The sequence below is a fragment of the Balearica regulorum genome, chromosome 18 (genome assembly GCF_011004875.1).
Source record: "Balearica regulorum gibbericeps isolate bBalReg1 chromosome 18, bBalReg1.pri, whole genome shotgun sequence".
NCBI lineage: Eukaryota > Metazoa > Chordata > Aves > Gruiformes > Gruidae > Balearica > Balearica regulorum.
In genome coordinates this window covers 7,087,676-7,101,158 of record NC_046201.1, presented here as the reverse complement: position 1 = coordinate 7,101,158, position 13,483 = coordinate 7,087,676, and the positions used below count along the sequence as shown (strand labels likewise).

The window sequence follows — 13,483 nt, the reverse complement described above, 5'->3', positions numbered from 1 at the left end:
GAACAAAGCATTTTGTGAATTTGTGTCAATAGCAACAAAGTGTTTTGGTCAAAACAGTTTCCCAAACTCCTGAAAAACTGCAAGCTTTCACTGAAGTGTTTTCTGAATGCAATATTTTTATACTTCATTTAGACACAGTTTTAGTTGAAAAATATCACAGAATGTTTTGTTTGACTCAAAATAGATTTGGGTTGGGTTTTTTGGTTTTGGTTTTGTTTTTTTTTTTTGTTCACGGAAAACTCAGTTTTGATTTTCAGTCAAGCCAAAACAACGTTTTTCAAAACTACCAGTGAACCAAAAAAGTCATGTGCTCCTGCTGCTCTGTTTGCGAGCTGGACTCGGAAGATCATTCTCCAGCCATTTTAAATGGTTTTCATGAAGTTCCCTCATGAGATTTCCCCTGAGATGAAAGTGGAAACAAATCCGCTGTGGTATTGGAGCCTGTCAATGAACCTAAAGATTCAGTAAAGGTTGGGTTTGGATAGGATCTCAAATCCAAATTCTCGTGTTCGGATCCAAAGGGTTTTGAATTTGAAATCTCAGGTTTCAGGCCATCTCGTATGCTTTAAGCTAAATAGCATAAACCTGCTGCTCGGAAGGGGAAGGCAGGGAGGACCAGAGAGGTTCCCAAAACCCCAGGCTCAGCTTTAGCAGCACAGGTTTCGCTCTCCTTCCCTGAGCTATATCCGCAGGCTGCTGTCTCTCTTATCTAGGCTATACCCAGGCTATATCCAAATCGGGAGGTTCTTGAGGACTGAAACGAATGCTGCATGACAGTGCAGATCCATTTCCTTCATTAAATTTACAACAGTGGTCTTCCTTTTTTTTTTTCTCTCTTCTTTTTTTCCTCCTTTTTTTTCCTTTTTGTAAATTCCTTTTAATCTCATCATGTTTCTTGTGCAAATGAAATGCCATAGTGAAATTTTGGGTTTGTGACTGAAGGATAAAATTGGGGAAAAAAAATCTCAGTGTTGATTTCAGAAAACTTGTAATGCACTGAGTGAAGGGAAGATTTGTCAGAAAATAAGATTTAAAGTTTTTCAAAAATGATCAGCAATATACTGTATCGAACTACAGTGTCACATCTTATTTCTGTGACATCTTATTCAATGGAGACCTTTTAAAGATGAAATAATTCTTTTATTAGAAAAATCCAGGGAAGTTGACTTTGCTTCCATTTTTGCTAATACAGTCCAACACAATAACACCCAAGAACATTTCTGGGATGGAGATATTTCCTTATGAAATCAGACCTGAATCCACCTCATTCTATATTGCCTCTGGCGCTGCCTATTCCAAGAGACTCTTTGGCTGTAAAAACTCCACAGTCAACATGTATACAATAACACTCTCTTGCATTAGATCCCTTCTAATTAGAGAATGGCTTTAACCCTGAAGCAGTAGGTTTAGATATCCCTTTCAATAAAATGGGTTTAGTTATTCATTATGTGAGAAGAAAAACCAATAAAATTGTGCTGGGAGCCAGAATATAGAATATTTTCTGTAAACTAGTTTTTGTATTTGGGGTTTTGTTTTTTTTTTTTATTGCTAGAAGAGGAAACTACTCACCTTTGCAAAAGCCTGACTTGCTGATGAGGGCACATAGAGAGAGCTTTACTGTTACTGTGGAGGATCAAAGTTATGCAAAGCATGTGACCTTTGCTGGCCTTGAGGCATGATGCCTTCTTTGCATATCCCTGAAATAGTCATGGTTTATTACTACAGCGTTGCTTCCTCTGTTTCTGTGGTTCATGCCGTGTGACAATTTATTGACAATACAAAACAAGGGGGATATAGCTTCCTGGTAGATCCATTTGTGCAACTTGTACATACTGACGATGTGCATGCCCATCGTGCCATACTGATTGCAATGGCTGTCGCTAGCGTTTCTGGGCACTTCTCCTCTTCCCACCCCGTGAAGTCTTCTTTCCTCACTGGGTTTTTTGCCCCGTAGGCTGATCTCCGCTCCAAAGATGACACGCTGACCCTGTCTCCCAGCAAGGACTTGCTGAGCGTGAGAAAGCCTTCGGTGGGACGCACCCACTCTTTGCCAAATGACAGCTACATGTTCCAGCCGCCGTACTCCGGCCCCTGCCCTGCCTCCCTGGGTGAGAGGAATCCGGCACATCACAAGTCCCAGTCAGGTACACATCTGTCAGCTGGGACAAGAGCAGGATTTTCCAATATAGTAATATTTTGGATTTCCCAAGCTAGTCAGTAGGAGGCAGCAAATTGCCATGGGTTTCCAGTGAGGCGTTGATGTCCAGACCTGTGGAATGGCTTTGCAAAGTCCCTCTACAACTTGCAAAGACCCTCCACAACTTGCAAAGTCCAGGCTGTTAAAGAGAACTCCTTTCCTCTGAGCTTTTTGGCAACGTGACAGTGAGCAGTTGGCCTGGCTCAACGCTGATTGTCCCTCCACCTGGTTCCCCAAGGGTTACAGTCCATACAGCCTGGGCTCCATCCATCTCACCTGAGCTAGCTATGGCCCCGGAGCAAAAATCCCAGCAGAAAAATATTTCCTTCTGTCTGTTTTTTTTGCAGCAGTACCTATTCTAGCAGGTTTTGGAAGCTCTATATGGGAACATCTGTGAAAGAAGGGAAAATGGTGTCTCTAAATGCCTGTAAACTGAACATAAATGTGCTGAATTGAGAGAGATCTCAGTGTGAGATGAATGGAAAAATGAGAGAGTGTAGAATTGTCCTTCCCAGTGTGCATGGTTGGGATATACGCCTTAGAGCTAAATTCAGAGATATTCTTAGATACGGCATGTTGCAGATACCAAGGGCTCTCTCTCTACCTGCACCTCTGTACCTGTACTTGCAGCTGCCTCCCGGTGCTTATCAATGTGATTTCATTTGCGCTGTCTGCTAGGGGTTACCTTCTGCTGGTAAGTGAACGTAGCTGTCTCTAATTCTTCTGTACGTGCCATCATTTTAGACATTTGTCACAGATAAGACGGAGAAGTTTTTACAAGCATTGTCATTTGAAAGCCTCTAAGCAGAACATAATTTCAGCGCTGTTCAGAATGGTAGGAGATTTGAACAGATTAGAAATAAGATGTTGAAATTTGCATAGTAATAAGAATTTGGATGAATAGCGACTGTTGAACAGCAGAAGAAAAATGCGGACACAACAGAGGAAGATGAATCTGGAGTTGGGAGAAATCACTGCCATAATATGGAATTTTCAAGGTCAAGAGCTGTCTTTGAAGAACCTGTTTGTACATAACGCAAAAGGTGCAGCTAAAATCCTGGTCAAATCCCACTGAAGTCAATAGTAAAACTCCCATTTCCTCCAGTGGAGCCAGAATTTATGGCTCTCTGCAACACCCAAGAAATTCCTTGGAGTTATAATCCCTGACCGTCCAAAAGGGCCCTGTTTGCTACAGAGGGAGTTTCCAGTGCTTCATTTTTTTACCATTAATTCAAATTTGTTTGTCCTGTCTTGAACAAAAACTACATCAACTTGAACAAAAAGTGGGTAATTTCTGAGTTGTTCTTTCTTCAAGATTGCAATTCCCGGTTCCCAGCTGGGAGAACTGAACAGCCCTGGCTCGGCGGGGGGGCGGGCATTGCACCCTTGTAAATCCACAGGAAAAACTGTTCCGCTGAGACATAGGAGAAGTATTTTGGAAAGGTAAAGCTGATGTCTTATTCATAACCACATTAAGCAATTAAACCTTTTGTATTTTTCTCCTGCTGGTGAAATTCCAATCGTCTTAAGCCAGCCAAAGTGCTCGGAGGTGGGTAAGGTGCCCAAATCTTGGCGTATGCATCGTTGTCCTGTTCCACCTACAATGTCACCGCTTTTCAGGGTGGGGGAAGTCACCCCTACCTGTTTACAGTTTGTAATATTATAAAGTGCTGTGAAGATAGCAAAAGGTGCCAGGCGCCTCTAATAAATCACCACAACTAAGCCATAATATTTCAAGCTGAGAAAGGTTTTGTTGTCAGAAACACTGGCACTTGCAGGAGGTATTTGTTTGAATACTCCTTCGTAATGGGGCTGTTGTTCTGGGAAAGATTCCAGGACAAATGAGATTCTCTGGGATGCGGTCCAGGTTAAATGAATTGTTTTGAAAAATGTTGAGCCTGGGGGGGGTGGGGAGCATGCAGAGTTTCAAACCTTTTAGAAGAAGTAGCCAGCAACCACAAAGGGTCAGAAAGAAGCTGGAGAGTATGTATTTCCTTCTCCGGGGATGCTTTGTAAAACTGGCCTTGAAAGCTGCCAGGTGCCGTTCCTTTTTGCTTCATTTCCAGTGTACGCGCTGGTTTTGAGATCCCAGCAGTCGGTCTCCGCATACGCTCAGGTGTGGAGACATCATTCTGTAGAGTCTTTAAAAGTCAGATCCTTGCGGTGCGAAGATGTGTGGTTGCCTGCAAAGTTGTTGGCGCTAAAGCAGGGATGTAGAAACTGCCAGTCCGGATGAACTTCTACTTCATAATCTCCTGTTCTTAACAGGAGCTAGTCCCAGTTGTATCAGGGGAAAATGCCAAGAAAAATGAAATAATAGACAATTTTGGAATAATTTATTACTAGGTGGGAGTTTTTTCCTAACCATGGAGAGCCAGTTGCTGAATTCAGTGGTTTTGTCGTGCCTGTCTGTTCCAAGGTGCAATGGAGCAGTTTTCTCTGAAAGGTCACTGAGATGGGACACAATCCCTAGATGAACACGTCACGTTTCTGTCTCTTCTCCCTCTTGCCAGGTTCAAAGGCATCGGTGCAATCGCAGCCGGCGGACACCAGCGCTCTCCTGCAAATTCCAAAAGACCATTTTCACCACATAAGAGCTCGTGACCATTTGGTGAGGGAGAGCAAATCCCAGGTTTCCCAGCAGGTGCACTCTCCTTCTGCTGAAAGGCTGCTCCGCAGACAGGTAAGCAGACTTAGAATCGTGAACCTGCTGAGGTTTTGTATTGTCGTGTTTCCAGGTTAACTGTGCTTTAAATTCAAGGAGGGATTCGCAGAGAAACCTCCGGAGAACTGTAATTCTCCAACAGAAAAAACAAAAAGGTTGCTGGATTTTGATCTGAAAGCCATCCAGGAGTCTCCAAAGAATGTGCGTGATGAGTATCATCTCCTCTGGCAGCACGCCTAAATGTTCTCCACATTGTTAGCACTTTATTTTTTTTTCAGTCCTCTTCATAAATGCAGCCAAATGCTCCCCAGGGGCTCGTTGGGGTTAAGGAACTAATTCTTAACTGCTGTGATTTTCTCAGTGCTTGAAAGGACACAGGGACTGCAGACTCCATCCCAGGCCACCCTTCCTCTGGCTCCTCTGGTTTCTCGAAAGGGGAAAACTGTTTAAAGGAAGCTGGATATCGCATATGCAAAACCATCATGGAAAGCATACTGTTTTTACAGTGAGAATTGAAAATTAAAATCCTTTTGAATCTCCTATGTGCTTTTGAAAAGTATATGCAAAACAGAATGCATTTTATTTTGCAACTGTTTTTATCTCTGATTTTTGCCTGGCATTGATTTAAGTCCTGATTCAACCAAAGATCTGAGAGATCTAATCAAAGATTCCAGTCTGGTTGATTGGAAGCATAAGTTTAAATTTATCTTTTTTAATAAAATCCTTAAACTTGTGCTTCACTCTCACATTTTTAAGCATATTTCATTGTGCAGCTGGACCAGGACCAGAGGCATGTCTGATTCCCAAACTCTGCTTTCTTCAGTAGTTTCATGCCTGATTTTATATACACAAAATAGATCAGTTCTATTTTTTCAAAAGCAATTTCTTTCCTGCATGAAAATATTCCAATTTCTTTAATCTTTTAATCAACATTGACAAATTAGACAGTTGATTCATTAAGCTGTAAAAATGAATGTGAAGTACCAAGGTTAACAATTACATTAGTCTGTAATACTAAATTGACATAAGAAATTCCTAGCATGTATTCGTTTGCACAGGGCTGGCCAGCTACCCCAATCACTGCTAATGGGGAAACTAATTGATGTCATGATTCCAGTTCATAACCACTCTCTCTTGCTTTCTAATGAATAACAGACCCATCCTTTTGAACTGATCTATCTAGAATAAATTACCATGTTAGCCATCTTCCTCAGCCTAATTTTGTTCATATCTTTAAAGGCTTCTTTTTCTAAACCTTTTCATATATTTAAGTTAATTTATCCCCCTCCCTCCCCTCTCTGCTCACGCGGTGACATGAGCATGCTCTTGGAGGGACATTTCAGAAAGAGAAAAGCTTTGGGACAGTGAGCAGATAGGGCCCATGGGCCGGACAGATCCCTCTGAAGGTTGGTGAGGTGTTGCCTTGGGCACGCTCCCGAGGAGCAAGCAGCTCCCAACGTGGCTAATGGGAGCAGCGAGGTTGGTCCTGGTCCAGCAGCATTGCTGGTACTGTTAATTGCAATCTAGATAGCCAGACACTGTGAGACTTGGTCCTTCAAGAAGCAAAATTCCCTTTACACCTCCCCGCACTTCTGCTTGCTCAAGTATTCTCTGCTTGGCTCCTTTTATTGCCACCACTAATTTGTTACTAGCACATCACAATAGCCCAAACTAGCAAAGCGTTTTGGTTTGCACTACCCATTTTTCCTTATTGTTGCATATATTGCATGTAATTCTGATTTGTTTTCTTTTCTTTCTTTCCTTTCTTTCCTTTCCCTTCCCCCTTGCCCCTTCTCCTGTCCAAAATCTGTGCATAGATAAATCTTGTCCACCACATACCTGGTCCGTGCACTTTCCTCCATCATTAAAACCTGTGTGTTTAACCTCCTTTTCCCTCCAGAGTGCTGGAGAGTGGACACAGTCCCTACAGTAACGTGCAGTTTAGACTCCGGAAAGTTTGACAATTAGCGATGCACTCGCAGATGAAGATGAGTGGATCGGATGCTTTGAGAGAACATTCCCTGCTGAGGAATAGGCTCCTTGGCAGTGTATTGCGCAAAAGCTTTTCTCCAGGGGAATTCTACCTGAAATTAAAACTGTATTGATTTTCTGGCTCCAGGACTGTGTATCCAAGGTGTAGCCCACGCCAAGCTGTGGCTACTACAGGTGTACACCCCAATGGGATGGCAGAGGGTTCTTTTATTTTGAAACAAACCAGTAAAACGTTTGTACAAACAGTTACTACTACCAACTACCAAAGATGCCTGTATCATAGGGAAAGAAAGAGCTGGTGGTGACTAATACTGTCGTTGTGTGCAACACAGGTTGGTGTACAAGCAAAACTAATGACAGTAATTACTTTTTGCTTCTGTATTCTACGTTTTTGTGGTCTCTGTGTGTCTTCTTAGGATATGAACATGATCTCTTCTCCCAAACACTCACTAAAACTATTGGCATTGAGGAGACCAGAATTAGGTCCACTCTTGACTGTGGTTAGTTGCCGGTATTATGCTGTAAAATTTTAACTAGAAAGGATTCACCAGCATTGGACAAAGTCGTTTGCCTTATTAAATATTCTCTCAACTCTTGCAGACGACAAAAGGGAGCCCAATGTGCAGATGTAGCAATAGACTCTTGTGTTTCTGCGTGCACACATGTGCATACTGCAGCTGATGAGAGCTTTGCCTAAATAGAGATCATTTGGCTGAAATGATCCTTGTGGGACAATTTTTATATAAATTCTAAGATCATTTTGGGGCGATTCGTCACAAAAGCATTCCTTAGTGTGAGGAATTTCATCTCCTTACACTTCTCTAAAGGACTGAGACCAGCTGTACACATTTCCTCCAAATTTCTCTGTGAAGTTTTTAATCTTCAAGATCATTTAAGAGTCTTCTCAAACTGAGACTCTGCCTTTAAGGGCCAGTTAATGTGGCTGATTTATAAACCCTTTTGACAAGGGATGCAGTGCAGTGAAAAGACAAAGCCTTCAAAACATGGTTCTCTCTGCCAGCAGGCACTGATGCTGCATATGGCTCCAGACAGCCAAGGCAAAATGTGCCTTAGGAAGCCTGAACTCAAGCGTCAGAATAAGTTGAAATAATTACTTATTATTATTAGTCCAGCCTTGGACTCCAGCTTTTCCAGCTCCTCTGCCATAAGATGGTGCAGAGTCGTGGTTCCAGCCTGGGCACCAAAGCCAGGGTCAGGCTGCTGGTGCAGAGCATGGGGGCTCTGGCGTCGCTGGCTCTGGGGATCCTGCTCCATGCCCTCAGCATCACCTGAGCTAGAGAAGGGAATACACAGGCTCACTTACACATCTTCCCTCTTCCACTCGTGCCTGGACTGCTAAAATTATAAAGGGGTTTGCTGTAGACCCTCATCCTTTGCATAACATGAATATGTCTAAGTTTGGGTGGAGGCATTCTGGTTTTGCAGCCCTCCGTCCTTAGAGGAGAAAGCTAAAGGTCAACTATTTATGAAGAATGATGGGCCAAATTCTGCTGTCACTTACACAGGGACAAACCCACAGATCACTGAAGCATGGGAATTAAACCCACGGCGCAGGTCGAGTTACAGGAGACAGTAGGTCTGTGCTGAGGTATCTCAGCAGAGTTGAGCGCCCTGTAAATGTTGTGCCTTGCTTGTACTAACCTTTGTTTGGTCTGTCTCTCTCATCTGGCAAATCCCCTCCTCCCTGATCCCTTTGCACTCCGATACAGATGGCTATAAGGAACGACTCTTTGGATAGCAAGGAGAATCTCCACACCGAGGTGAGTGAACTCTCTGACCCAAATGTCCCTGCTGTGCCCAAGGAGGAGTCATCAATGGCTCTGACGCCCTCAGAAGTGCAGGAGTTGGCTGCATGGAGCCGGGCGAGCGTTCATACGCAGCAGCATTCCCACAATCAGTATAATATTTCAAAGCAGGCACCAGCATCGTGTGCTTGTGCAGACTCGTATCAGGAGACACCTGGAGATTCAATGGACCAAGAAGTATCTGAAATAAACAGCTCCTCGGAGCCTTTCACTTCAGAAACTTGTACAGCCTCGAGTGCCTGTTCAGAGGTTCAGCCTCTCTCTCCTAAGAGGAACATAGGCAATACCGGCAATGTTACACTGAAGGACCTGAAGAAATACCACAGTGTAGACACCCAGGGTCTTCTAAAAAAACCACCCTCTTGGTTAGATGATCAAAGGAGACATTCGATAGAAATTTGTTCGATGGAAAACAGCCCTCAGCACCATTCCACATCTAGCTCTTCTGGCTTCATAAGTCAGGTGGTAAGTGAAATGGAAGGCTTGCAAGGAACACGGCAGAAGAAAAAACTGAGCCCTCCATGTATATCTATAGATCCACCCGATGGACAGAGTTTGCTACCTAGAGGACCTCACAGCATCTCACCTGCCAGTGGAGACATTTGCTTGAGACGGCGTGCTCCATCTTGTGAGTCCAAGGATTCGATGGATATAGGGGATTCGTTGCTTCCAGACAGTATGTCAACATCTCCTACCCCAAAGAAAGACTTGTTGACACTTCCTAGCTTTTCCTTTGATCAAACGGAAATGGACCCCTGAGTTACTTTTCTGTTGGTGCCAAATGTTTTCTTCCTTTCATGTAATAGAAAAAAAAAAGAAAAAAAAAATTTTAAAACTCTGTATTCCAAAATGGCACTGGGTAAAAAAATTTCCAAAGAAAGATTAAAGAACCAGCTGGTTAAAAGAGTGGTTAACCTATATCACGCTTACTTAAGCATATGTTCTGCTTAGGTAAAAGCAATACAATGTGCAGAATCTATATGTATATTATATTTTATTAAATTAATTGAATCTAGTATTGCGGGATGTAGTACATTTTGTGACTAAAGACTCGTTTAATTTTCTTCTATTTTATGTATCTCAGAATATTTCTGAGATGAAGTTGGTTTTTATGAATATTTTAACCTAAAAATATATATTTAATCCCTTCTCTTTTTTGTTTTGTTTTGTTTGGGTTTCATTTTGTTTTGCAAAGCACAAAATGTAGCCAATTAGTGCATTACAGAGGAAACGTATCCCACAGTCAGCAGTAAATAAGGATTATTTAATGTAATTTATTTTTCCCCTTGGACTTCAATGATATTCTGGGAAAAAAGATTGTTTGGGTAGTATAGAAATGCAGTGGCAGTTTTTTAACAAAATAATATTCCAACCTTGCATAAAATCAACATCCAGAGTGAAAGCAGGTGCACAAACCCAGGAAGGTACAACGTGCTGATAGATGTCTGGGGATGGTGAATGCAGAGCCAAGTAGCTGCACACAATACTGAATTATGAAAGGGTACTGTAGATCACCCACTGGTGACTCACAAAATCATGTCAATGGCTAATTTTCGTATGTGCCTAGGAAACTGAGGCAAGAAAAGCCTGTGGTCACTTCTGAGATGTTTTTCCAGTGTTCTCTGAGACAGACTGTTTCTTTTGCTGAGTTTTACACCTCTGTAAAACCGCTGTTTGCAGTGGAGCCGCTCCTTTCTGCACCGTGCGAAAAGATGAGCAAGGCCACGTTTCAGATTTGCAGTGGGTGAATTCAGTGCAGACATGACACAGCAGTGGGCTTAAGCACGTGTTTAAAGTTAAGCTCTTGCTTAAACTGCTTTGAGGTGCGTCGTATTTAAGTAATTCTTGAAAATTAAAATCATATGCTTATGTGTTTGACAGAATCAAGGCCTACTGCAAGTTATTTTACAGAATATATGTAAGAAAGTCTGTAGATACTGAAAAGTCTGTTGATGTTCCAGTTAGAAAGTCAGGTTTTTTGCTGTCACTGCTGGAGTTAATTCACATGACCCTGACTGTAATTTTATTTCCAATCTATCAAAAGCCTTAAGCAGCAACATCATGATAAAAAGTAGATAAAAATGGAATTCATGTCCTTACTTTGTAACATGTCCTTAATGTCAGTCATCTCAGAAATTAACTGTTTACTTCTGTGCTAGCGCCCTCTGCAAAAAGCAGAGGCACAGCCTGAAAAATCAGGAAAGGTTGGTCCGGTTCAACACCTCCTGCTCTTCACAGGACTGTTGGAAACCAGACATTAACTTCCCTCAGCTTCCGTGAAATCCCATTGAGATGCAGGCTAAATGAGACTCTGCAGGCACGGTTTTGAAGCGTGTGAATAGTCACAGGTTTAAAACTGCATACATGGATAAGGCTTTGCTGGATCGTGTCTTTAAACCAGCACGAGCAAGAGGAGGATTTGTGCTAATTCTGTCAGTCGGGAGTTTGTAACTTTTTGAGAACTACTGATCTTTTCAAATCACTACAACGTGTTGATGTACAGCCTTTTATCCATTCGGAGATTAGACTGTTACGACTACGTGTATCTGCGTTAGCTTCAAGTATACATACAAGACGATGCTGTTTATACCGAACAGCCCATGTGAGGTCTTAAGCTCCTTTATTTTCACTTGAGGACATTTACTCCAGAAACGATCCCTATTGATTTACATGTCCTGGAGAAATGTAAGGGCTTTCAGCAGGAAGTCAGGCAATCAGTGTATTTGAAGTAGGAGGATTAACATTCTGTACTATTTACTGCAGTTAGATTAATTCTTGGCTGGGACATTTTTCCCCTCTTCAACACGGGCCCGTATGGAGACCGCTGTCTTTGATATGCCAGTCCAAATCCGGAGTTAAGCCCGTTTAAAGCAATGATTTCAAACAAACCTTTCATCAGTTCTTCCCCCAGATCATATTTAAGGAAATAATAAAATTACAATGTATTAAGCCTGAGAAATATTCTTAATCCCTTCTTGGTTTTACGCTCGTAATGAGCCTTAGCTTTGCCTTTCACATGTACTAAATAATTTGGGAAAAGAGCTAGGCCACTCAAATTGCTGACCCAGGTTCCTTAATGATTAGGAGCGTGTTTGTGTAGCTGGAATGATACTACTCATGCAGTTCCTCCCTTACAAAAAAAAAAAAGGCAAAAAAAATAAAGCAACATTTTAGCTTGAAATCATGGCACAAAATGGTGATGTGATGTTAATCCAATGCTCAACTCCACAGAAAGCCTAAAGACTCTTCTAATTTCACTGCTTGGGGTTTTTGCCCACTGACATGGTTTGTGGAAGTAACAAAAAGTTTACATCATACGTGAATATTCAGTAAAGACTAGCCAATAAAAAAATACTCTGTGATGATGCATTCAGGAAGAGAAATCCATGTAAAATAGTTTGTTTTCTAAACCAGATAAGTTTTTTCTAGATGCCCTTTTGACAAACAATTACAAATGTACTGCAGTGTGTGCAATAATCTTAAGATAATTTTAAATACCATTTGGGGGGGTTTTATAGAATTTGACTTTTTTTAAACAAAATGTACAAAATCCACAGGAATTCTGTAGAATGGTTATGTTGATAGAATTTTTTATATTTTTGTAGAAATCTATAGAGAAATTGTTAAAAGTCTGCGTAGCATCTTGGGAACAGAAGCAGCTCTTATCTACCGAGTTTCTTATCATAAACCTGGAGCTAGACCTACTGTATTACACCATGTATAGCCTAGTTTCAGAGCCTGCATCCAGGTTGCGTTTAGAAGTAAGCAGCTAAGCTCAAGTTCTACGATATTGCAGTGCTATTACTGTTCGAGAACTGTACCCGTATAAAACCTCTACCCCCCAAAACGCAGCCCCTATCAATGGTAAAATAGTCGCATGGCTATCCAGTTCATTAAAGCACACCAGCACTTTACTACTGTGGATTTACTGTATACAGGTGGGAGGAAGATATTCTACTATTGCCAGTCTGACACACGGGGAAAAAGAGATTGCGGACGTGTCTGGAAAAATGTAAATTCCATTCTTGCAACCCCTTGCACACAGAACTGACTTTTCATAGCTCGGTTACAGGCCATTTATACTGTAGATATTTTGGAGGAGGGCAAAGAAAACACTGTTTTTGACTTCTGTGGATTGCACTCAGCACAAGGTGTGTTCAAGGTGAAAAAAAAAAAGGAAAAAAAAAAAGAAAACAAATGCATTACCATTGTAAATTAGGCTATGCCCCAGTCTCCCCTTTTCTGCCCCTTTGGCTATAATAACCCATGTACACTATTACACAAGGTGACTAGAGTAGGCACAGTACCATTGCAATGTCCGTAACAACCTAGTATATATTATAGAACTTTGTATTTAATAGTTAATATATTGTTATACTGTATCAGGTATATAGGCCAAAACGAGGTCTTTTGGTCAGGGCAACAAAAGGTGGTATTCATGGGGAAAATTGGGTTAAAATGTTCCTTTTTAAAAAAAGAAAAAAGACAAAAAATGAGTGTAAATCTTTACAAATGACAAAAACAAATGTGTCCTATTAAAAGCTTTTGAAAAGAAAACAACTGTGCACTTCCCTTTTTTTGTTGTTGCTGATGATAATCTGTATCATTCAGAGCGATCAAATCTTTGGTCATGTTTTAATTGCAAACAGTTGGGAGTAGGTATTGTACAGCAGCAGCGGATGGGAAGTTGAAAGAAAGATTGCGACACGTCGGCCCTTTGTGAAGCAATTCGGTTTGACATCGAGAGCGAGCGACTCTACCCAGGGTGTGCTGTTTTACCAAGGAGACCATCAGCTGTGCTTC

The 13,483-nt window shown here is 41.6% G+C and overlaps 1 protein-coding gene across 10 annotated transcripts in view; it reads left to right on the top strand.

Moving 5' to 3' along the window:
• CACNA1G (calcium voltage-gated channel subunit alpha1 G) overlaps positions 1–13,204 on the top strand; it is a 151,148-nt gene extending 137,944 nt beyond the window's left edge. For all 10 annotated transcript variants that reach the window (XM_075770364.1, XM_075770363.1, XM_075770361.1 and 7 more), the window contains 3 exons: positions 1,955–2,144; positions 4,711–4,880; positions 8,585–13,204. In XM_075770364.1, coding sequence (XP_075626479.1) covers positions 1,955–2,144; positions 4,711–4,880; positions 8,585–9,439 — 1,215 coding nt within the window. In that variant the 3' untranslated portion in view covers positions 9,440–13,204. The remainder of the gene's footprint in view (positions 1–1,954; positions 2,145–4,710; positions 4,881–8,584) is intronic.
• The last annotated feature ends 279 nt before the right edge of the window (positions 13,205–13,483 follow it).